The sequence below is a fragment of the Trichechus manatus genome, unplaced genomic scaffold (genome assembly GCF_000243295.1).
Source record: "Trichechus manatus latirostris isolate Lorelei unplaced genomic scaffold, TriManLat1.0 scaffold00242, whole genome shotgun sequence".
NCBI classification, from domain to species: domain Eukaryota; kingdom Metazoa; phylum Chordata; class Mammalia; order Sirenia; family Trichechidae; genus Trichechus; species Trichechus manatus.
The window spans coordinates 377,133-401,942 of record NW_004444178.1 but is presented as its reverse complement, the minus strand read 5'-3'; the positions used below and the strand labels follow the sequence as shown (position 1 = coordinate 401,942).

The following is a 24,810-nucleotide window of genomic DNA, read 5'->3' as shown; positions in this document are numbered from 1 at the left end:
AGCACATGGAAACATTGGGTCCACATGAGTAGAAATCAACTCGCCTACTAGAATATAAACAGTGAGAAAGCAGAAACTATATCTCTGTACCCCCCAGAGTTTCCTAGCACAATGTCTCACAGTTAAGTATTTATAGAATGAATCGATATCAAGGTAACAAACAACATGTCATTTAAAAAGTAGTTACTGTTTACGTCAAATACAGAGAGAAAGCTGTATTCCCCAAATCTCCCTCTTCAGTCCTCCCTAGGAAGTAACAAGTTAAGAGGAGCATTACTGAAGAGCCAGAAATGCCGACTGGCCCTGATGCTTAAAGACATATATAGAGAAGTCCAGTACTGGGGGAAAAAAACGGCACTTTCAGTGGGGTTTGTGGATAACAGGGCAATAGCTATGCTAATTAAAAGGGAGGTCCAGGGCAGATTCGTGCATTTACAAACCTTTGCCTCCCTTAATGCTGGGGTAGGTAGAGAACTGGTAGGACCTCCAGTGGTTCTGTTAACCCTTTCCGCTGCATTAGAAAGTGACCTTTGGTTAACTTTCCAGGTCTGTTACCCTGGAGACCTGATTAAGGATAGAATATCAACTATATTGCTTGAAAATATTGCTTATAGTAAAAAAATAAAAAGACCCCTTATTGGCAAACTGGACGGAGCCCTGGTGGCACAGTGGTTAAGAGCTATGGCTGCTAACCAAAAAGTTGGCAGTTAGAATCCACCAGCCACTCCCTGGAAACCCTATGGGGCAGTTCTGTTCTGTCCTATACCATCACTATGAGTCGGAATTGACTGGACAGCAACGGGTTTGGTTTTTTATTGGTAAACTGCATCTGAACTATAAACGCCTGATACTTGCCTTACTTGGGTTTCTCTGAGAGCAGTGACTCTAGTAACAGGGGCATGTCCTTGGAACCTATGTCTATGGCACTATTACAAGACATGTTGACTCCTGTGCAGGTTACAGCTGCCAAGTCAAGGTGACCACCATAGCCATCTTAGGTGGAACTTATTTCCTTGCACCTGAGCTGTAACTTGTAGGGGCTGGGAGGAGGCAGAGGAGTGTCCAAAAAGATAGCTCCCAGATGACTACGTGCGCTGCTGCATGGACTGCTAGAGATGCACACAAGAGGAATGCATGATGCTGCTCTGCTGGCAAGCTGTGTTTCTCCCCTATCGTTCTAAATAAACTGGTGCTAAATGTGGCCTACGGTAGGTAGTCTTAATAATCTGAAAGTTTAGGTATCGCGGTAAGCACTGCAGAGCCACTTCCTTATATTGTTAATGGAGCTGACAGTTTAAGGTACACGTGGAACACCTGAACACCTTGTTAAAATGAAGATTCTGATTCAGAAGGTCTAGAACTTAGCCTAAGAGTCTGCATTTCTAACAAGCGCCTAGGTGATACAGGTGCTAATACTTAATGATGTTGATTCGTGGACTATACTTCGAGCAGCAAAGCTTTAGAAAACTACTGAAGTAAGTTAAGAGTGACGTTTTTGTGTTAAATAAGGTTAGTGAACATGATTTAAACCTGTTTACTTTAGAGACAGCAATCTTATTTTTGTTGTTAGGTGCCATGGAGTCAGTTCTGACTCATAGCAGCCCTACAGGACAGAGCAGAACTGCCCCACAGGGTTTCCAAGGAGCAGCTGGTAGAATTGAAATGTCAACCTTTTGGTTAGCAGCCGAGCTCTTTAACCACTATGCCACCAGGGCTCCAGATACAGCAATAGTTCAATTACATAGCAAGAAGGACTTTAAAAATTAAAATAATTAAATAGTCACAGAAGCTCCCATTAGAATAAGTAAATGAAGGATTGACACTTTACTTTGAGAGACTGCTGACTGCCACTTCTCTTTTTGAAACATTTCCTCACTTAGCCTGTGGATCACCACTCATGAATCCCAGCCTATCTCACCGGCCATGTGTTCTTCATTTCCTCTGGAGTGCTGGGACCACTTTCTATCTACACTCACTCCCTAGATATCATATCCAGTCTTACATTTAAATAGCATCTGCAGGCTGATAAGTCCCAAATTTACATCTCCCAAAATCTTACCTAAACTCCAGACAGTTTAAAACCAAACTTCTAATACCTACCTCAAAGCCTGCTCCTCTCTTTGATTATTGCAATAGTCTCCAAATTGATCTCACTGATTCTCTCTTTAGACCCATTTCAGTCTACTTACTCTTCACTCAGCAGTCCGAGCAATTCTTCCAAAATATAAATCATATTAATCCTCTGCTCAAAACTCATGTATGTATTCTCATATCCATCACAGTAAAATCTGAAATCAGTGCCATGGTCTGCCCTAACCCCTACCCCCACTACTAAGCAGCTCATTCACTCAGCTCTAGCCATATTAATCTCTCTGCCATTATACAAACACTCCAAGCATGCTCCTACCTCAGCGTCTTTACATGTGCTACTGCCTCTGCCTGGAGTGCTTTCCCCAAATATTCAAATGGCTTATTCTCTAGCTTTCCTCACGTCACTACTCAGATATCACCTTATCAGAGAGGATATTCCTTCTACTGTGTATAAATATAAATCTCTGCCTTCTCACCCACCTGCCCCCACCCACAGCACTCCCTATACTCCTTATCCTGCTTTATTGTTCTCCATAGTCCAGGCCACCATCTGACACATATTTATCAGTTTTTTATTTACTGTCTGTCTCTCTTACTAGATCTTAAGCTCCATGAAGTCAGCAATTTGTATATTCTACTTTTATGTGTACAAAACCTATGGGAGGCTGTCTTAGTTATCTAGTGCTGCTATAACAGAAATACCACAAGTGGATGGCTTTAACAAAGAGAAGTTTATTCTCTCACAGTTTAGGAGGCTAGAAGTCTGAATTCAGGATGCCAGCTCCAGGGGAAGGCTTTCTCTCTCTGTCAGCAATGGGGGGAAGGTCCTTGTCATCAATCTTCCACTGGTCTAGTTGCTTCTCAGCATAGGGACTCCAGGTTCAAAAGATGTGCTCACTCATGGCTCTTCTTTCTTTGTGGTATGAAGCCCGTCTGTCTGCCTGCTCGAGTCTCTCTTTCATATCTCTGAAGAGACTGACTCAAGATACAACCTAATCTTGTAGATTGAGTCCTGCCTCATTAACATAACTGCCTCTAATCCTGCCTCATTAACATCATAGAGGTAGGATATACAACACATAAGAAAATCACATCAGATGACAAAATGGTGGACAATCACACATTACTGGGAATCATGGCCTAGCTAAGTTGACGCACATTTTGGGGGGACACAATTCAATCCATAACAGACGCCTGGCATACAGAAGGTACACAATAAACATAAATGAATAAATGAACAAACAGCAATAATAGGAGACATTCCCACAGTGAGCCTACATGAAAGGAAGAGGATTGGTTGAAGGAGCACAGGTCCCACAGGTCCCACAAGTCCAGCAGACTCCCAGAATGATTTGGGAAGAGAGTTATAATGCCAGGAAGGCAGGTAAGGGGAAGGCAGTAGAAATACTGCACTGAGGTCTTCATGGCCTTGTTTTTACCACAGGCCAATAAAGCACCAAAATTTCTGAACAAACTAAGCCCCTGTATGTCTTTAAAATCTAAAAAACATTTCAAATGCTTGGTTATCCTAATTCAGTTTTTAAGTCTCCTTTAAAGGGTCCAAATTGTATAGTAAATATTGTTTAAATGAAATATCTGATGGTAATCAGCATCAGAAGCCTTAAAAACAAAGGATTAAGCCTCTAATACATAAAAATTCAGCTGTTAAATGAATGTACTTAACCAGTAGTCTCTTTTTAGGTTTACTCTAGTTCTTTATGGCTGTATTCCAAAAGGAAGTACAAGTAGAAATTAGTTTGAACTCTGGACACTCAAATTTACTTAAATGTTCCTTTACCATCTTCTTACCCACAGGTCTCCATACTTACAAAATGGGTTACTCCATGATCAAAAAAAAAAAAAATTACTATACACCTCCCAGTTTATACATGCATACAGTTTTCTCCCATTAGGAAAAAAAAAATGTCCTGGTGTAAAACAGAAAACACAATTAATTTGACCTTCCATCCCAAACGAGATATACCTTAATGGAAAAAAGAGCAAAAAAAAAATTTTTTTTTTTTTATGAACCTTTTCAGTAGCCGTATGGTTAGTAATACTGGTATTATAATTCTGAACCATATTACATATTATATAGTTATATATTATTTCATATAGCCATATAAAATATATATGGATAAAGCAAAAAAGTAATTATGCTAAGATTTTCAGCATAAAAGAAACAAAACATCAATATAAAATCAAAAAATTGAATTAAACCTCATAGTCAAGTTTTTTTTTGAAAATATCAGCATAAACTCACTATACTTTTCTACATTTAAAAATGTATTTCATGATATTAAGTTTTTTTTTATATCTCTCGTTTGTCCAGATCGTGTTATATATATATATCCTTCAATAAGATTTCACAGTTTGATTCAAATAAGTCTTGACCATTTCTCACTAAATTTAGAATTGGTACAGAGTTTTTGTCAATATTGTGATTAGAATACTTTTTCCAATGTCATTTTTATGTATCAACCAATGATCCATCCATATTACCAAATTCCTTAGTTTTTCACTTCAGACTTAGATGTTTTTAGTTATAAAATCATATAATAACCGAAAAGATAACTTTCTCATTCCTCTCTAATACTTACAACACTTACTCTATATTTTTATCCGTTTTATTTGCTAGATTCTCCAAAATCATGTGCAATAAAGGAAATAACCATCATCCTTGCCTTGGTCCTCATTTTAATGAAAAAGTTTCTAGCATTTCATTATTAAGATCTTTGACTAATTTCATATAAACAATCTTTATCATGTTTAAGTAGTTTCCCTCTATTCTTATTTTATGAGTTGCTTAAATATTATCAGATAATTGCTGAAACAATAAATGTGGTTAACAGATTTCCAAATCTAGACTCATCCTTGAATTTCTGAAATAAATTCCATTGGTTACAGTGTAAGTTGGAAATTATGTCAAAATAAATTTAAGTAAAAAGCAAAAAAAAAAACCATATAACAAAAAACGGTTCAAAAATGATAATCGGTAAGAATAATTTGAATACATCAGAGTGGCTCTGATTTCAGATTTTAAAATATGGGCTCTACAAATTCCCCTTGCAAAATCAAAATTAAAAATTATAACTCAGAAAGAAGAAATCCTAACAATAGACTTAGAATGTAAGTTTTATACTAATACATTCTACTAGAGTAACACACGAGACTTTTTCCTACTTCTGAATTTCATTTAGAAACTAGAAGTAAATAATACCATGAAGGAAGTTATCATAACACTGGCCTATAAAGAAATACTGTGATTTCCATATAATATTCACATTTTAATTATGTTTTAGAATGTTTAAATTACGATCATCTGAAAAATAACATCCATCATACTTTGAAGGTTCTGTATGTACTATTTCAATTGAAATACCAAAATAGTGTAGAAAAATGTCAGAAGAGTACAACTGTAAAAGAGTATACTTTATTTATTTAAAAGTAGTGTTAGTCATTTCTAAAATGAGATAAAGCAAAATTACCTTCATGGACTGTAATGCCGCAATTGTCACACTGAATTATTTCATCAGCATCCTCGCTATTATCTCCAAGGCAAACACAGCAAATCAGAATATGGTCCATTTTTTGAGAACTCCAGTTTTGACTCTTCTCAAGAATCAGCGAGTCCTAACATTAAAACATTAAAGTATATCAGAAAACTACACATTTAAATTAGGAAGTAATTTTAATAAATTCTTACTTTATTTAAAACATTATTTGAAGAATTTCTAAAATTATACCACATTCTCCATTCTTTTAATAACTTCAAAATGTACTACATTTAAGAAGTATACCTCTTTCCAAGGACCCTCAAAGCACCCTCTCCCAAATTTATTACTTCTCCACAAGCCCCATCTTCTTTCTCCTCTAGTAAATGAAAAAGCAGGCATGCAACCAACAACTCTTCACTGCTTTGCCATTCTGGATCATGGTCTGACTCCTTAAAGTAGGAGAAGGGAAAAATTAACCCAACAAGTAATTATTAAGTCTATTTATGTGTTTAAGAAGTAGAAGACATGGTCCCTATCCTTTGGGAGCTTATAAACCTGTCTAGGGGAGACAAGACACACACATATAAAACAGGAAGAAATCAATTCCAAGATAACATATAAGCCAGTGTGTATGTGACAGCATAGTATAGGCTCTATGTTACTTAAAGGCTTGGGAATTCAGAAATTCCATGGTCATCAAATTACTGAACGATAGATTCATGAAACCCTACATAAGAATATCTATGTATAAATGTAGAGAAAACAATCTAAAAAAAAAGGGATCCAGGTTGACTGGTTTCTAGAAGAGTTAGAGGACTTTACTTGGCAGAATTGCTAGATTCATGTCAAGAAATGTCTATTATAAATGGTATAAAAACATCTAGTCAATTATAATATAAAAAGAGAAAGAAAGATGTATTAATAGACAAACATAAAAAAAGTCTCAAGAAAGAGAAGTTCGCTTCTTTTAAACTTTCTGCATTATAAACATTAAACGACAAATTAACAAGAAAATGATTCTTGCCATATTTAATAAATTGGGCTTAACACTACATATAATAAGAGATAGTACTTGGGTCTATATATTTTAAGAATCTAACCATATTCAGAAACAAAGTTGAAAAATTAATTCCATACCATATATTCAGTAAATATTTTGTTTCAAGTTAATATTTTTAAGACTTGACCAATATCCAAAGGTAACATTCTGAGTCATCATTTGACAGCAATTTATAAATGACATTTAAATGACACTTGAATGCCAGAAATAATAAAATTCTTTCAATATATTTCCTGTAAAATACAATTAAAATTGCAGCTGATTTGTAAAACAAATGAGAAAAGAATGCAAAGTCAACAAGGAGACAATGTCATTTCTCTTGGGAATTCTAGTACTTTAAAGATTTATATTTTGCTCTTTGATTTAAAACCAAACAAAATAGTTTAGGGGCTTTGCACATACCTAGCAAATAATGGTGAGAACTTCCTAAAAGGAAAACTCATGTGTTTTATACAACTTTTTTAGTACTGTAAGCAAGACAGAATTATGGCACGATTTTCATACCATTAGCTATCCTTCAAATGTAACAGCATTTGACTTAAATCAAGCATTCTTGGGTTTTAGTCCCAACTCTCATTTAATTGCTGTTGAACCAGAAGCTGCAGCATTCTCATCTGTAAAATGGGGATGATAAAAAGAATACCTACCTCATGAAGTTATTGTGAGAATTAACAGGATAATGTATGGAAAGAATGTTCCTGGCACATACTAGATAATAAATGCTCATTCGTTTTCTCCTTCCTCTGCACTTCTTGCAGGTGGCTCAAGAAGAGAAATACGAGCAGACCATAATATTACACTGGGGAATCTTACTTAGAACCCCAAAAGAAAAGTTACTAGCCTCAAAGAGCACTGCTCCTTTAAATAGTTTTCTCATAGTAAGTCCAGAAAAGACTTTTTTCTTAGAAACCACATGTAGGTTAAAAAGAAATCAGTACAGAAAAAGGCCTAGCAAACAACCAGTTTCCTGACTGATGAACTGCTCAGGTTGATGGGCACTGCCAACATTTCTCTGGTGAAATTACAACTAACTAGCCTTTGAAAAAGGTTTACCCACATGGGAAACCAGTAAATTTCTACAAGTCAGAAAAATTAAGAATCAATGGATAGCTCTAATTCCTCTATTTTCCTATTTTTTTCAATATTGTTTTCTCAGATAAAGAGTTAATCTCTAAATCATAGCTCTATACCATTTTCTCTCTAAAACATTACTACTTAGAGGTGGACAAAACAAAATTAACTAGTATTTCTGGTCCTATGATCTCATCATTTGAGACTTTTACCAGAAATGTAAAGCAAAGAGAAAAACGGAGTAAACTAAAGCCCTAAAAATATTACCCTAATCAATGTCAAAGGAGCCCTGGTTGCACAGTGGTTAAAGCAATCGACTGCTAACCAAAAGGTCAGCAGTTTGAAACCACCAGCGGCTCCGCAGGAGAAAGATGTGTCAGTCTACTTGTGTAGAGATTTACAGCCTTGGAAACCCTGTGGGGTCACTATGAGTCGGAATCGACTTGATGGCAGTGGGCAAATCAACGTCAGGGAGAAAACATTTCCAGACAATGTTTCAACAGGCTATCTAAATAACACATCTTCTTTAAAAATTATAATGTGAGTTGTCTTTAATAGATCAAACATAGGTTTAAGCACACCTGTGATCAAAAATGAAAGCTAACTTATAATAATATTTTGCTAGCCTATTTCTGAACATTTATATCATCTTTCAAGTTTCTGGAGAAAATACTCAAGCTAAAGTAAAACTTTTAAAAATATAGTTTTAACATAAAAGTAGAAATGAGGAAAGTGGGTTCTGAATGGCAAAAGAGCACCCACCTACAAAATAACTTTATTTTTATAGAGTAATTATACAGAATCTAACGTAATTATAATATAAGAAGAGTAGATATGGCACTATAGTAATAAATCAAGACTACTTAGATTAAATTATTTTATTTTTCCCTTGGGATTTAAAATTTACCAACAAAATAGCAGAATGATAATATTGCCCAATGTTCTTCATGGTCCTATAGTATATTTAGTATTTATGTATATATATAGTCTATATAAAGGATTATAAATGATATATACAACAGACTAAATTCTAAGTGTGTGTTTCACAGGAGGAAATTCCAGAACATGTCATGCAAAATCAGAATTAAAAGAATCTAATTACTCTGAAAATGAGAAAAAATTAGTACAGCAAGAAGTTCATTCAATAATTTTTTTCTCTAAGTTTTTAAAGAAGACTGAATTCTCAAGAATCTCAAGTGATTTTTCTACAATGTTACATAACTGACATGCAGGACTTAGAGCAATTTATTTTATTTTAAAATGTATAAAAAACAATTGATTAATAAGCCAGAGGCCCCAAACAGAGGTGATTTTGACAAAATTGCTATATTTTAATACGCAAAAATTGAGTGGAGATGGCCTTTTCTTAACATGGCAAGACATTTAATCCATTTAACATAAAACAGTTTTTTGTTAAAAAAAAAAATTTCTACTAAGCAAAGAATATAAGGATACACGCATAGAACAGTAATCCTGAAGATCCCAAACTGTCTCTGTGAGAAATAGCAGCTTTTTTCCTCTTACAAAAAGACAAAAACAAAAAATTGCCATCTGACAATTCCTATATAGTTGATTTTCTGTCATATCTGAATTCTCACCAAAAGCTGTAGTTTCAAAGTTTCGAAAATGGGAACCATTCTCTGAAAAAGCTACACATCCACCCCAAAAAATTCATCTTAGAAGACTAAAAGGCAAGATAACTTTAGCAAAAGCTTCCAGACAAAAGGCTAAAGAAGACATATAACCATATTCCAACAGGATTATTCAGACTGAACTGAAATTAAAAAATGACAGAAAGCCATTAAGAAAGGCATGTGCCCATTTGGAGAAAACAGAGGTTATCAAATACCCAATTCCAGAGCAGCAGTTCTCAAGGTGTAGTCCAGGAAACTCACAAGATCAAGGCTATTTTCATAATAATACTACCATAAAAAATGGTATTTGCTTTTTTCACTCTCCTTCTCATGGGTGTACAGTGGAGTTTTCCAGAAGCTACATGAAGTGTGATGGCATCATTGATCTGACAACTAGTATGCTTCTATAGTCTTGTTTCTGAAATTTCTGAGTTTTGACTTCTGAAATGGTAAATATCAATAGATATAAGCCACATAAAACAATAATTGGGGTCCTCACTATTTTTTTAAGTCTTGAGATCAAAAAGTTTGAGAACCACTGCTCTAGAGTATTTCAGGATATGGTGAGGTCATTAAAAGCAATAGTTACAAAAGTACTCCCTCTTAAAAAAAAAAAAAAAAAGCAAATTCTCCTAAAAATCTACATAACTATGAAAGGTTCTGGGCATCATTAACCTAAAAATGATGCCCAAAACTATGTCCCTGCAAATATGCTTCATAGGTGCCATGAAAAACGTTTTCCTGCTTATAAACTGAACAAAATATAATTCTATTATGTATTGCTAGAACCACATTTTCTGCTATCTCTCCTACAAAGTGGTATTTGAAAACTTAGTGTAAAAGCAGAGAAAAGTAAAACTTCAAATATATACTTACTAGCTATCTAATAGATACTTCGCAAGGTATCAGTACCTAAAATAACCTAGAAGATTAAGACACAATCATTGGCCACAAAGCAACAAGAATTAACTTTAGTTATCTTTTTAAATCCAGATCTCAGGAACAGAAAATTTAGGGATATAAGATGAAGTAATAATTTCAATGTATTACTTTATTATAATCTAATATCTGGCTTTAAGTGATATAATTTAAGTAGAACTAAAATTATCAAAAAATTATCAGAGTTTGAATAATAGAGTCTTGGGGAAAAAGTTACCAAGCTTTTAGGTTGAATAATATTCTGAGGGAAACTGGTTTCCTGTAAGCTCTTCTACATTTCTGTACAGGACAGAGCAAAACAAAAATTAACATAAACTAGCACAAGAGGAATTTAATTTAGCTAATATAAAGAGAAACTTCCTGACAACTTTATCAGGGCACTTTTCCAAGAAATGCTTTGCAATCTCATTCCTGGAACGTATTTGGGACTATTAACCTAAATATATAAGCTGCCATTATTTAATAAACTCTCTTCTAGTGGTAAAAAACTAAACAGCCCATGGTCTTTAAATCCATCATAAAGGTAGTCTACAACCTCTTAAGCAATATGTTATAAAGATTATTACCAAATGGATAATTTATATATTTTACAAGGCAAATTTCTAACAATACGCAGTATTCCCTACACCTTAAGTTTAAGTCATGCTGCCTCTATCGTTAGCCAGCCTATTTTTGTGAATATCAGCCTAATAAAAACGAAGTAAGGAAGTGGATGCTGCCAAAGGTAATTTTATTTAGTAGATACAGAATGAGTGCTAAATGCTATAAGACTAATTGGATACATTCCTAAATCAAGTATGAACAATTGGATTATCCATACCTGTTTCCCTAAATTGACATCGATAATAAAGACCTGCCTGTGTTACATCATTATAAATACTATATTATATTCCAAATGAAGATTTGGAATAAGAATTAGGATGACATTGGAGGTAGGCAACATTTTCATATGAAAGTGGGAAAACTAGAAGTTAGCTGATGATTTTATAATCTAAAATGTATACTGCTGTTTCATCTCTACTGACATTCAGCCCCTCGTAGCCTGCCATACATTATTTTGGTAAGAAAATCTCCAATTTTTTTAATGAAACTTAATTACAATGGATAACCACTCCTTTGTAAAACTTTTAAGCAAAAGAAACGTGAAGGAACAAATAAAGCAGAGAAAATCTTTCTACCAGTTTAACCTACTTCAATGAAATGAAAAAAACAAAGAACAAGTATTTGGTGACTATAAACACATTAACAGAAATGTCAGACTTTATTACAGCTCTACATGTGATGCAACAGGTACATCTACATGTAAAATGACAACTCAGTCTTTTGTTTGAAGAAAAACATATACATAAACACACAGACAAAGAGACACAAATGTGTTTGACTGAAGAGTCTTGAATGTAGCATCTCTGGGCCCAATGGATAAACCTAACTTTCAGTAGTAGTATTTCAAGTGGAAGAACTGAGCCATTACTGTAGTTTTACGATAATCAATAGAAATGTCTGCTTTTCTATTTCTCTGTAGAAACTTATTTACTAAATATATGTAAATATATAGTTCATATTTACTTCCACATATATAAAGCAAAGATTTTGTGACTATTCAGATGATTGGTGCCACAACTGGGAAACAAATTTCAATTAAGTTTCTAAAAGTTTGAGACAAGCATTAGCCAAATTGTTACTCTACTCTAAATTACATTCAAACTCTGAATTTTTATGTGGATAGGGCATAATTAAGTTGAAAGAAAGGTGTCTTTTGTTTCCATAATCCACTCAGCACCATTCAGCAGTCCTATGAACAATGGGATGAGAGGATGAAAAGGAGAATGGAAAATTCTATCATTTTCCAAGTGTATGGATATAAAAGCATTTCTCTAATTTCCCTAAATATATAGACTGTGAGCTCCTTGAGGACGGTGATTGTGAGCTCCTTGAGAACGGTGACAAATAGTAGATGCTTAAAAAAGGCTTGCTGGCCAAATGAATAAATGTTACAGTTAGGGCTCTCATTCATTCCCACAGCTGCCTAAAAATAGGATTTCAAGGAAGCCACATAACTATTAGAGTGATTTAGAGAAGAATTCCCTTTTCCCCAGACAGACAGATATCATAGAAATTGGGTTGATCTACCTCATTACTCTTGCTTTGAGATAGTGTCAGGCTATCATTGGTCAGTTCTTCATCATCAGCACTGTTTCTGCTAAGAACTTTACTCTTCTTCTTCTTGCAAACCCCTTCACTGGCAGGGCTGCTATGATCTTCGTCATTGCCTTCATCATTCTCATCCTCATCACTCCCACTTCCCTCATCTTCATCATCCTCATTGTCTCCATCACTTCCCTCTTTCTGTGAGGCAGATCTTCCCTTTCTCTTTACTACAGTAGGTCGCCAATCATTGTCATCCTCACTGTCATAGTCATCCATGTCATTAAGCTCTTCCATGGATACAAAATCCAACAGTGGTCGGTTTCGACGAAGGTTCCACTTTTTTGGCTCACTAACTTGCTCCTCTGTAGTGTTTGTCGTACTGGGGACAGAAGGGGATGCATTAACGGCATGAGGACTCATGGCAGGGGTCGTGGCAGTAGTAGACGCTGCCACATTATCGGACACTGTTGCTTTTTCTTTTTCCTTTTCTCTCTCTTTCTCTTTTTCTTTCTCCTTCTCTTTTCCCTTTTCTTTATCCTTCTCCTTCTCCTTTTTCTTTCTAGGTCTTTCTCCATTCTCTTCTTCCTCCTTTTTTTCAATTTTAATTAACTGTTTTTCTGATGACAGTATTTCTTCCTCTGCAGAATTTTTAATTTGTTCTTCTTTTACTTTAATATCTTCATTCAGTTCTTCTTCTAAAATATTTTCTTCAGAATCACTACAGGAGCCTTCTCCACTGTCCTTTGATGGATCTTCACTTCCATTACCACTCCCTTCAGAATCTGTTGAAAATATGAGAAAAAAAACCACACATATGTATATACATACACACACACACACAACACACTGACACAAATGAAACCACCAAAATTTGTGAATAACTTGCAAAATAATATGAACAAATTTAGGTCAAATAATGGTAGACATTCCCAACCAGATTAAATAATAAATCAATGAAGTTGGTGTAATGGTTTTAGTTCAATATAGCCGTAATGAAGATGAATATATGTATAATTCTAAATTAAAATAAGCTTTAAAAAGAGGAGCAGCATTTTGTGTCATATTGCTCAAATTATATTTGGTACCATAGAGGTAATTTTTTCCTAAAAGTAAATATGCTTATTTTCTAAATTGGGCACTTATTTTTAACTTAATGATAATACAATATAGACTAATTTCTCCTTCCCTTACATCATCCTTTTATAAACTATCTGGATTTACAAATATTGAAAAGATTCATATCCGGAACAAGAAAAAATCTGGCCCAAAAAACTTATTTATTCCACTCTTCACCAAGCAAAAATGAGCATAGATATTTATGACAATCAACTTTCACCACATCCCTAACATACCACAGGAATTTTAGAAACACCAAGTATACAAGTGAAATGAGACAACAGCAATGCCATAGGAAATGGAAGTTTCAAGATAAGTTATTAATTTTCTAGATTATTAGGATACTGTCCATATCATCAAATGAAGAGTTACCTAAACTTCCAAAAATTTTTGGTAGTAATGTCTGTAGACCCAAGAATGGAATGAATTGATGAATTGCAAAAATGAATCCATCTTGGAAATGAGCAGCCCACAGAAGTTACTAAAAAGATGGGCTAAGAAAACTGAAGAGCTCATGCAGGGCTAAAAGCTTTTTATCAAATTTCTTCTATTTCTGCCTAGGGCAACCCAGTTCCTTTACGCCAACTTTACTCAACCTTCTGATCTTCCTTATTACCAGTCAAATAAATAAAAATCTAAAATATCAGGGTGTGTGTGTGGGTGGGGTTGAAGAGCAGGGAGGGGAAAAAGAGGGTGAGCAGGAACAGAAAACAGTCATAGTCAAGTCTTCGCCAAATGCCAATAATAAAATCTGAAGGATAAAAATTTTTGTACCTATACTTCAGAAAAGGTAGTAATAAAAAGGTGAAAAAAGCATTTCCACATCGTTTAGTTTCTATTAACTCAAACTAGCCTATAATTAACTATAAGAGGAAAATAGTTTACTGGGCATTAAAGGCAGAGAAAATTGCCTGTAATTAGTATCCTGGACCAATAAAATCATAATTCTCAATCTCATGATTATCATGCAGGCATTCATAGCTTACTCAAGACTATTCTAAAAAGAACACTCTCATCCTAAACAATCTGGCACAGGACACAAGAGAAGTATCACGCAGGTCCATACTCCCTTATCTAAAATTTTTACAGCAGATGTATTTCAGAATTTGGAATTTTTCAGCTTTGAGAAAGGTAGCATGGTGTATGCACCATACATTACCCTAACACCCCCAGTGAGGTCTATAGCACTACTCTAATAATCAAACACATTATTTCTATTTATAACAGAAAAAAAAAAAAACATTGCCACTGAGTCAATTCCAACTTATAGTTACCCTATATGCCAAAAAAGAACTGCCCTAGAGGGTTTCCAAGGCTGTAATCTTTATGGAAGCAGACTGCCACAACTTTTTCCCACAGAGTAGTTGGTGGGTTCAAACTGCCAATCTTTAGGTTAGCAGCCGAACACTTAACCACTGCACAACCAGGGCATGGGTCTAATTGCCTCCATGAACTGCCTCGTTTGCCATGAGACCAGAACTGGATGGTGCTTGGCTATCACTATTGAACATTTTGGTCAAAGATTCTATAGAAGAATCTTTGATCAAAAGGGAGAAAATACAGAACAGAACTTCAAACTCTCATGGAATCTAGACTTTTCTGGAGCTATGGAGGCTTGATAAACCCCCAAACTATTATCCTGAGATAATCTTTAAACCTTAAACTGAAAATATTCCCTGATGTCTTCTTAAAATCAAACAATAGTTTAGCTTAACTAGTAAAAAATGTCAGCCTTGAGCATTAGGCTCTTTTAAGAACTATCTATACGGGATCATAGCAACTCGAAAAACTGGATAGGTGGCTCAAGATAAAGTGAGTTTATGTTAATGGGGGAGGAACAACTCAGAAAAGGAAGGTAAGAATGCTCGCACTACTTGAAGAACGTAATCAATGTCACCGAATTGAACATGTGGAAACTGGTGAATTATAAATAGTACATTTTGCTGTGTATATTCTCAACAACAACAAAATAAATAATATTAAAAAACAAATATTAAAACAAATGTCTATTATTTTCAGTCATTTTTGCCATCAAATAAGTTTGAGCCAACTCAAAAGGATGGATGGGAAGTTTGGTGAGTTTAAAATAATGGTAGTGAAATAATTTGGAAAAGGTAGCACAACGTGATGACTGGTAGCACCACTTGAAGAACGTAACCAACGTTACTGAATTGTACATATAGAAATTGTTGAAATGATATATTCTTGGCTGACTATATTTTCATCAAAATAAAAAATTTACAAAAAATAATAAGTTAATGCCAAAATTAGGAAAGAAATTATGGATTTGGAAGCTCCTTGAATTTTGAAAAGACATTGTGGACGCATATCACTGACAAACAGATGACTTCTGTTCTTTTCAGTCCAACAGCTCTACAAATCATTACAAAAAGCTTTTTCTTTTTTAAACTATTCAGAATTAAACTGTCACGCCAAAAAAACCATTTCCTGTAAAAAAATATTTTTTAGATATAACGTATTTATGATTTGTATGTATAACAAACATATACAACGTATTATATACTTGTTATAAAATAAACAGAGCCCTGGTGGAGCAGTGGTTAAGTGTTGGGCTGCTAACCAAAAAGTCAGCAGTTCGAATCCACCAGCTGCTCCTTGAAAACCCTATGAGGCAGTTCTACTCTGTCCTATAGGGTTGCTATGAGTCAGAATCAACTTGACAGCAATAGGTTTAGTTTGGTTTTGCTTTATGTACTATACTTTATATCCACCACTCGTCTGTCAGTTTGTCAAACTGTGTTGGCTTCCATGTTGTTGTGATGCTGAAAGCTTTGCAACCAGTATTTCAAACAGCAGTAGGGTCACCCAGGGTGTACAGGTTTCAGTGGAGCTTCCAGACTAAGACAGACTAGGAAGAAAGACCTGGTGACCTATTTCTTAAAAAACCAACCAATGGAAGCCTTATGGATAGCAGCGGAACACTGTCTAATATAGTGTCAGAAGATGAGCCCCTCAAGTTGGAAGGCAGTCAAGATACGACTGGGGAAGAGCCGCCTCCTCAAAGTAGAGTCAACCTTAATGATGTGGACAGAGTAAAGCTTTCAGGACCTTCATTTGCTGAGGTAGCATGATTTAAAATGAGAAGAAACAGCTGCAAACATCCATTAATAATCAGAACATGTAATGTGCAAAGTATGAATCTTAGAAAATCAGAAGTCATCAAAAATGAAATGGAAGGCATAAATATCAATATCCTAGGCATTAGTAAGCTGAAATGAACTGGTATTGGCCATTATGAATCAGACAATCATATGGCCTACTACACTGGGAATGACAAATTGAAGAGGAACGGTGTCACATTCATCATCACAAAGAACATTTCAAAATCTATCCTGAAGTACAACACTGTCAGTGACAAAATAATATCCAGATGCCTACAAGGAAGACCAGTTAATACAACTATTATTCAAATTTACACACCAACCGCTATTGCTAAAGATGAAGAAATAGAAGATTTTTACCAACTTCTGCAGTCTGAAATTGATCAAATGTGCAATCGAGATGCATTGATAATTACTGGTGATTGGAATGCAAAAACTGGAAACAAAGAAGAAGGATTGGTAGTTGAAAAATATGGCCTTGGTGATAGAAATGACGCCGGAGATCGCATGATAGAATTTTGCAAGACCAACGACTTTTTCATGGCAAATACCTTTTACAATAACATAAACGGCGACTATAAACGTGGACTTCAGTAGATGGAACACAAAGGAATCAAACAGACTACATCTGTGGAAAGAGACAATGGAATAGCTCAATATCATCAGTCAGAACAAGGTCAGGGGCCGACTGTGGAACAGACCATCCATTGCTCATATGCAAGTTAAAGCTGAAGCTGAAGGAAATGAGAACAAGTCCAGAAGAGCCAAAGTACAGCCTTGAGCATATCATACCTGAATTTAGAGACCGTCTCAAGAATAGATTTGACGCACTGAACACTAATGACTGATGACCAGACAAGATGTGGGATGACATCAAGAAGATCATACATGATGAAAGCAAAAGGTCATAAAAAGCCAGGAAAGAAAGAAAAGACTAAAATGGATGTCAGGGGAAACTCTGAAACTTGCTCTAGAACAGAGAGTAGCTAAAGTGAATGGAAGAAATGATGAAATAAAAGAGCTGAGCAGAACATTTCAAAGGGTGGCTCAAAAAGACAAAGTAAAGTATTATAACGAAACGTGTAAAGACTTGGAGTTAGACAGCCAAAAGGAAAGAACACACTCGGCATTTCTCAAGCTGAAACAACTGAAGAAAAAATTCAAGCTTCGAGTTGCAAAATTGAAGAAATCTATGGGCAAAAATGGAGTCCTGGTGGCACAGTGCTTAAGAGCTTGGCTGCTAACCAAAAGGTCAGCAGTTCAAATTCACCAGCCGCTCCTTGGAAACGCTATGGGGCCTTTCTATTCTGTCCTATAGGGACGCTATGTGTCGGAACCGACTCAAGGACATATAACAACAACAACAACATGGGCAGAATATTTACCAGCGCAGGAGGCATCAAAAGAAAATGGAAGGAATACAGAGTCACTGTATCAAAGAGAACCAGTCGATATTCAACCATTTCAGGAGGTAGCATATGATCAAGAACAAATCATACTGAAGGAAGAAGTCTAGGCTGCAATGAAGGCATTGGCGAAAAACAAGGCTCCAGGAATCGAGGGCTCACCAACTGAGAGGTTTCAACAATCAGATGCAACACTAGAGGTGCTCACTAGCCTATGTCAAGTAATTTGGAAGACAGCTACCCAGCCAAGCTAATGGAAGAGATCCATATTTGTGCCCATCCCAAAGACAGGTGATCCAACAGAATGTGGAAATTATCAAAAAAAAATTTTAATATTACACACAAGTAAAATCTTGCTGAAAGTAATTCAAAAATTGTTGCAGCAGTATATCGACAGGGAACTTCCAGAAATTCAAGTTGGTTTCAGACTAGAACATGGAACGAGGGATATTATTTTTGATATCAGACAAATCTTGGATGAAAGTAGAGAATACCAGAAGAATGTTTACCTGTGTTTTGCTAACTATGTAAAGGCATTCAACTGTGTGGATCATAACAAATTATGGATAACATTGTAAAGAATGGGAATTCCAAAACACTTAATTGTTTTCATGCAGAACCTGTACATAGACCAAGAGGTAGTCCTTCAAACAGAAGAACAGCATACCGCGTGGTTTAAAATCAGGAAAGGTGTGCATCAGAGTTGTACCTTTTCACCATACAACAGTATGTTGAGCATATAATCCAAGAAGATGGACTATATGAAGAACGGGACATCAGGATTGGAGAAAGACTCATTAACAACCTGTGTTATGCAGATGACGCAACCCTGCTTGCTGAAAGCGAAAAGGACTTGAAGCACTTACTGATGAAGATCAAAGACTACAGTCTTCAGTATGGACTGTACCCCAATACAAAGAAAACAAAAATCCTCACAACTGGACCAATAAGCAAAATCATGGTAAATGGAGAAAATATCAAAGTTGTCAAGGATTTCATTTCACTCGGATCCACAATCAATGCCCATGGAAGCAGCAGTCAAGAAATCAAAAGACACATTGCATTGGGCAAACCTGCTGCAAAAGACCTCTTTAAAGTGTTAAAAAGCAAAGATGTCACTTTAAGGACTAATGTGTGCCTGACCCAAGCCAGAGTATTTTCAATCGCCTCATATGCATGGGAAAGCTGGACAATGAACAAGGAAGACTGAAGAATTGATGACTTTGAATTATGGTGTTGGTGAAGAATACTGAATATAACATGGACTGCCAAAAGAACAAACAAGTCTGCCTTGGAAGAAATACAGCCAGAATGCTCCTTAGAAGCAAGGATGGCAAGACTTAGTCTCATGTACTCTGGATGAGTTACCAGGAGGGACCTGTCCCTGGAGAAGGACATAATGCTCAGTAAAGTAGGTCAGTGACAAAGAGGAAGACTGTCAATGACATGGACTGACACAGTGGCTACAACAGTGGGCTTAAACATAGCAACAACTCTGAGGATGGCAAAGACTTGGTAGTGTTTCATTCTGTTGTACACAGGGTCATTATGAGTCAGAACCAACTTGACAGCACCTAATAACAACAACAACAGCATGTTATATATAGTATAATATATAAAAATCTTATATATGAAAGTAATTTTAATATAAACCAGTTGCCATTGAGTCAACTCGACTCATGGCAACCCCATGGGTGTCAGAGTAGAACTGTTCTCCATAAGGTTTTCAATGGCTAATTTTTTGGAAGTAGATCATCAGGGCTTTCTTCTTCCAAGGCACCTCTGGGTGGATTCGAATCTATAATCTTTTGGTTAGCAGCCAAGCATATCAACTGTTTGCACCATCCAGGGACTCCAATTTTAATATGAGGACCTAATAAATAATAAGCAGAGTTGACTAAGCACTTCTAAGGCAAAGAAGACTGTCTTACACACACTGACTAAAAAAGTTAAAACACCTTACAAGGAATGCCATAATTAATTGGGAAATGAGCATAAAAAGAAAAGGTACTTACTTCTGAACAGACCTTCTAGAAATCTTTTTTAACACTGAAAATTTAATGATAGATACAAAAGTAAACTGGCAGAAATGTGGGTACCTGATTTAAATTGAGGCCAACCCAACTTTGCTATAGTTTGGTAAGTTTTACAGAATGTCAGGGATTTTTGTGGTTTTGTTTGCCAGTGCCTATTAATTAATTATTTTTAAAAGGAGATACAAATTGATACTCTTTGATTCTGTTTTTGTTTTGTAATCATGCCTGAATAAAAAGCAGTTTAAAAAAAAAAGTAAACACTTTAAAATAATTACTTATCAATAGAAGAATGTGAAATATTCCCACAAATCCAAACCCTAGGAGTTTACCCAACCCTTCATTCTCCAAACATACTATATTAGCCATAATCAAACTGCAAGTATCAGGAATCTACCAAATCTTATCCTTCTTTGATCTCTGAAAAATACTTGATCTGATTAGTCAGCCCTTCTTTTGGTACATGTGCACTTCAAGGATAAAGATAAACAATATTTATTTAGAAACACAGCTCAATAATATAAGAAAAATCAGGGTCCTTGGCTGTCCATAATTATAACTTTTATAGGCTGCAAAGAAAAAATTTCCTATTACTACAAACTCAAAGGATGATTCTGTGCCATGTTCCAAATCCTTCACTCCTACACCCTAAAAAAAAGGAAAAGATCAGACTAATGGGCCAGCCACTTCAAATAAAGCTATCTTAGGCATAACAACAGAGTTAATTTCAAGTCTACAATAAACTTGTTGACATTAAAAATATTTTTTAATTGGAATCTCTACTTCCCATTGAGTTAAGCAAAAGGCAAAAAAAACTTCCTCAAAAGGTACAATATATGAAAATCTCTCTACAATAGCTATTTCAACTAACCACTCGATACAAGAATTTACTTATAGAATTAAAAAAACCAACCTTCAAGAATCCCTTCACAATATTAAATAATAAAATCAAAATAATTTAATCAATATCAACCATCAATACTATTATAATCAATGCTTAAGTTTTCCCCATGGTAAGTATTAAACAATAATAATATCAATAAGATTTAATTCACAGTTTTATATTAACTTTGCAATATAATCATCTTTTTCCAACAATTTCATCAACTTTAAATATTCGGTTCATTGTTCTAGTGCAACAGTGATTAGTACTATAAATAGACATAATAAATAATAGACAGATCACCAGTCTACTGGTTATTCAAAGTTATCATCTTAGGGCCGTCTTTGACTCATCCTACTCATCTCTTAAAATAACTAACCAGTCAACAAGTCTTGTCAACTTATCCTGTACATCTGACTCTAGTTCCAGCTGTGTCAGGTTGGGTTTTCTGGGTAAATATAGACAAGTGGTTCTCAAGTAGGGACAACTCCCCAGGGGACAATGGTTGCCACAAAGGTGGTGGGGTGGGGCTGCTATTGGCATCTAGTAGGCAGAGGCTAGGAATGCTGTTCAACATCCCACAATGCACAGGGCAGCTCCCAACAACAAAAAACTATGCAACACAAAATGTCAACAGTGCCAAGGTTGAGAAACCCAGGTCTAGTATATAAGGCTTCAATTTGGCCTCATTCTATTTTCTCAAGTTTATCTCTTCTACTATTCTTTTACCCAATTCCGTTCTCCAAATATACATGACATTTTTCTGTCTCCACACCTGTACACTTAAAGTTTCCCCCACCTAGACTGTTATTTATCTAAATGTTTTATCTCTTTCAGTTCATAGTTCAACTCTTATTTCCTCAATGAATTTTTTTCTAGATCAATCCAGTCTAAAGTAGTCCCATCTCCTCTGAAGGTGTGAACTAAACAAGTGATATAACAATCAATCATTCCTTGTATGATTTATCCTTATTTTTTTTTTTTTTACCATTTAAAAAAATCAGACCTTTTATTTCAATGTTCCAGATTCTCATAAACCTCTTAATCTTTTGAGGTCAGTCAAAAAAAATCCTTTTAACAAGTCATTCCTGAGACAGAATACAGTAGCTCAAATCTTAAATACTCTTTTTAATCAACCTTATAATTTCTAGCCTTATATACTCACATTCATCTGAGTAAGAACTTTTAAATATATTTCTGTCTCATTCTGTTAATCAATTTAAAAATTATCTCATTTCTTCTATTATAGTTCTTTAGTTTACTTGACCTTAAAGACAATGTTCCTGCCAAGCAATTAAAACTAATTAACGTCCATTCTGATTACTTGGTTTAACTACGTTTGACCTCTTTTTGTCAACTTCATATCCCTTATTTTTTTTAACTATTCTATTATTATTATCATTGTCATTATTGCCTTGTGAATTCACCAAAACACCTAGCAAAGTGATATGGAAAACTACAGATGGTCAATGAACATATCTTGATCCACTCATCCAAAGTCAGATTAAGCACAAAAAAGTCTCTGACTCTTCTTCCAGCTAAATAATTTTCTGGTAATGTAACCTAAGTAAACTAACCATTGCTCGAGGTCTAAAGCGAACCTTTTCCTTTTTTTTGGGCAGGGGGGAAGGGAGGGCATGGCATTGCTAGTTTGTTCTGTTTAATAAAAGTAATACATGCACACATATTTAAAAGCATTCAATTTATACAGCATATCATTATACATAAGTATCCTACACTATCCTCAACCCTATGTCTAAATCTCATATATAATCACTTTAACTAGGATGAAAATGAAATTGCCAATATTCTATTATTTCAGACCTACAAAACTGGTACTTTCATATGGTTCCACCTAATATTTCTATATATGGTTCTTCTGGTGGTTATCACCATAATTCTAATATACTAACACCCCATTTCTGGACTTATCAACTTTAAAATATATTTATTGACTGGTTTCATTCAAAAATGTGAAATATAGCTCTGCTTTCACTTTAGGGATAAAAGATAAGCTATTTTCAGTTTCTTAATTTTCTAAAGGTAGTCTTATAATTACTATCTTTATTAATAATCACTTGCCAATCTTATTGGCAGGTCATTTTTCAGCAATGTTGACTTTTTCCTATTTTGTCATTTGAAAAGTATGTGAACAAAATTATTTATCCGCAAGGCTGTTGAATATAATAACCTTTCAGTGTTTTCTGTATTATTAAAACCAAACAGAAATATAAACGTTTTATAGCCAGAATTTCAAATTTTAAGGGGAAGATCAGAAGAAATTGTTGCACAGAATCCAGTTAACAAAAATTGAGGCTTATCAATCTAACCATTTGGCCATTAAGTTTAAGAAAGTCAATAAGTCACTTCTAGAGCATGTTTTGCAAGAAGCTATGGTCATGACAGAAGTTCAGCTACTATTTCTCCATCTCCAGTTTAATCTCTCCATAAGAAGGCTTAGGTTTTCACAACCTCCATATATTTGAAAACCAGTAATATGTCTAATGTCTTATTTTCTGTAAAATCCAACTAAACATACTATCTCAGGTAAAGAAGAGAAAACATTCAAACAGAAACCATCAGTAATCTAGACTAAGCCAACATCTTAGCTACAGGAAGGCACCAATACCCTATGAAGCAATAGTAAAAGATGTGATTCAGTTTCTGTTAACTGTTAATTATTTTAAATGAAATAATTTTCTACTAAATTGTCATTTGTATTAATGTATCAAGAACTACAAACCAAACCAAATCCATTGCTGTCAAGTCGATTCCAACTCATAGCAACCCTATAGGACCCAGTAGAAGTGCCCCACAGGGTTTCCAAGGAGCAGCTGGTGGATTCGAACTGCCAGCCTTTTGGACAGCAGCGAACACTTAACCACTGCACCACCAGGGCTCCAAATTAAATAAGGTAATGGGTAATTAAAATAAATAAATAATGTGCAACAATGACCTTAAGTCACAAATTTAAGCCCTCTATGGAGCAAAGAGGCAAAGGCCTGGTGCAGCAGACTAGATATGGCAAGAGGGGACAGAAAGTATATGTATCATTCCTAAAAACACTCAAATTCTAATTAAAAAAAAAAAAAAAATCATCAGCCTAACAGCTTTAACAAATGATAGATAATTCCCGTCAATTCTGATTAGCATTTATTAAGGTCAGGAATCTCTCCTTAACATGATGCCATAAATTGTTATGAGAAGGTAGTTTATCTTTCTGTCACTAGATTGTTTTACTCCTTGTAAAGGACAGTGATACCTGTGAATGATACCATCTCAACAAATAAGAAAAACATTATCTACAAACTCAGGATTTACTGTGACAAAAATAATTATACAGAATACTTACAGAAATAAGCTTTGGTGTTTTTCCCATAATAGTACTTGAATTCGTCCTCTGAGACTCAACTATTACTGTCTCAGTTTGCAACTTCTACAATAATATCTACCATAAACCAAAAACTGCATTCTAACCAAAAAGAATATATTTGTCTGTCAAAGTTTCATCAAGAGAACTAAGAAGACAGTTTTAAATTTTATCTCCTTTCCCAACCTTGTCTTTCCCTTCTTTGTAAATTACCAGATATCAGTGAAGAGACTAAATGGGAGAAGAATTTAAGAGCTAGGAAGCAAAGATTAAAAAGCACTTAAACTTATCAACTTCTGATTGCTAAGAGGAACTAAATCAGGTAACCACAATATTCATGTACATCAGTCTTAGTTATCTATTGTTTCTATAACAGAAATACCACAAGCAGATGGCTTTAACAAACAGAAATTTACTCTCTCACAGTCTAGGAGGCTAGA

General features: G+C 35.0%; 1 protein-coding gene across 5 annotated transcripts in view; it reads right to left on the bottom strand.

Moving 5' to 3' along the window:
- PHF14 (PHD finger protein 14) overlaps nucleotides 1-24,810 on the bottom strand; it is a 215,495-nt gene that overhangs the window by 185,857 nt on the left and 4,828 nt on the right. For 4 of the 5 annotated variants that reach the window (XM_023724350.1, XM_023724351.1, XM_023724352.1 and 1 more), the window contains exons 3-4: nucleotides 12,423-13,222; nucleotides 5,580-5,724 (exon numbers count right to left, since the gene is read on the bottom strand). In XM_023724350.1, coding sequence (XP_023580118.1) covers nucleotides 5,580-5,724; nucleotides 12,423-13,222 — 945 coding nt within the window. The remainder of the gene's footprint in view (nucleotides 1-5,579; nucleotides 5,725-12,422; nucleotides 13,223-24,810) is intronic. The other variant, XM_012559391.2, reaches the window with a different exon arrangement.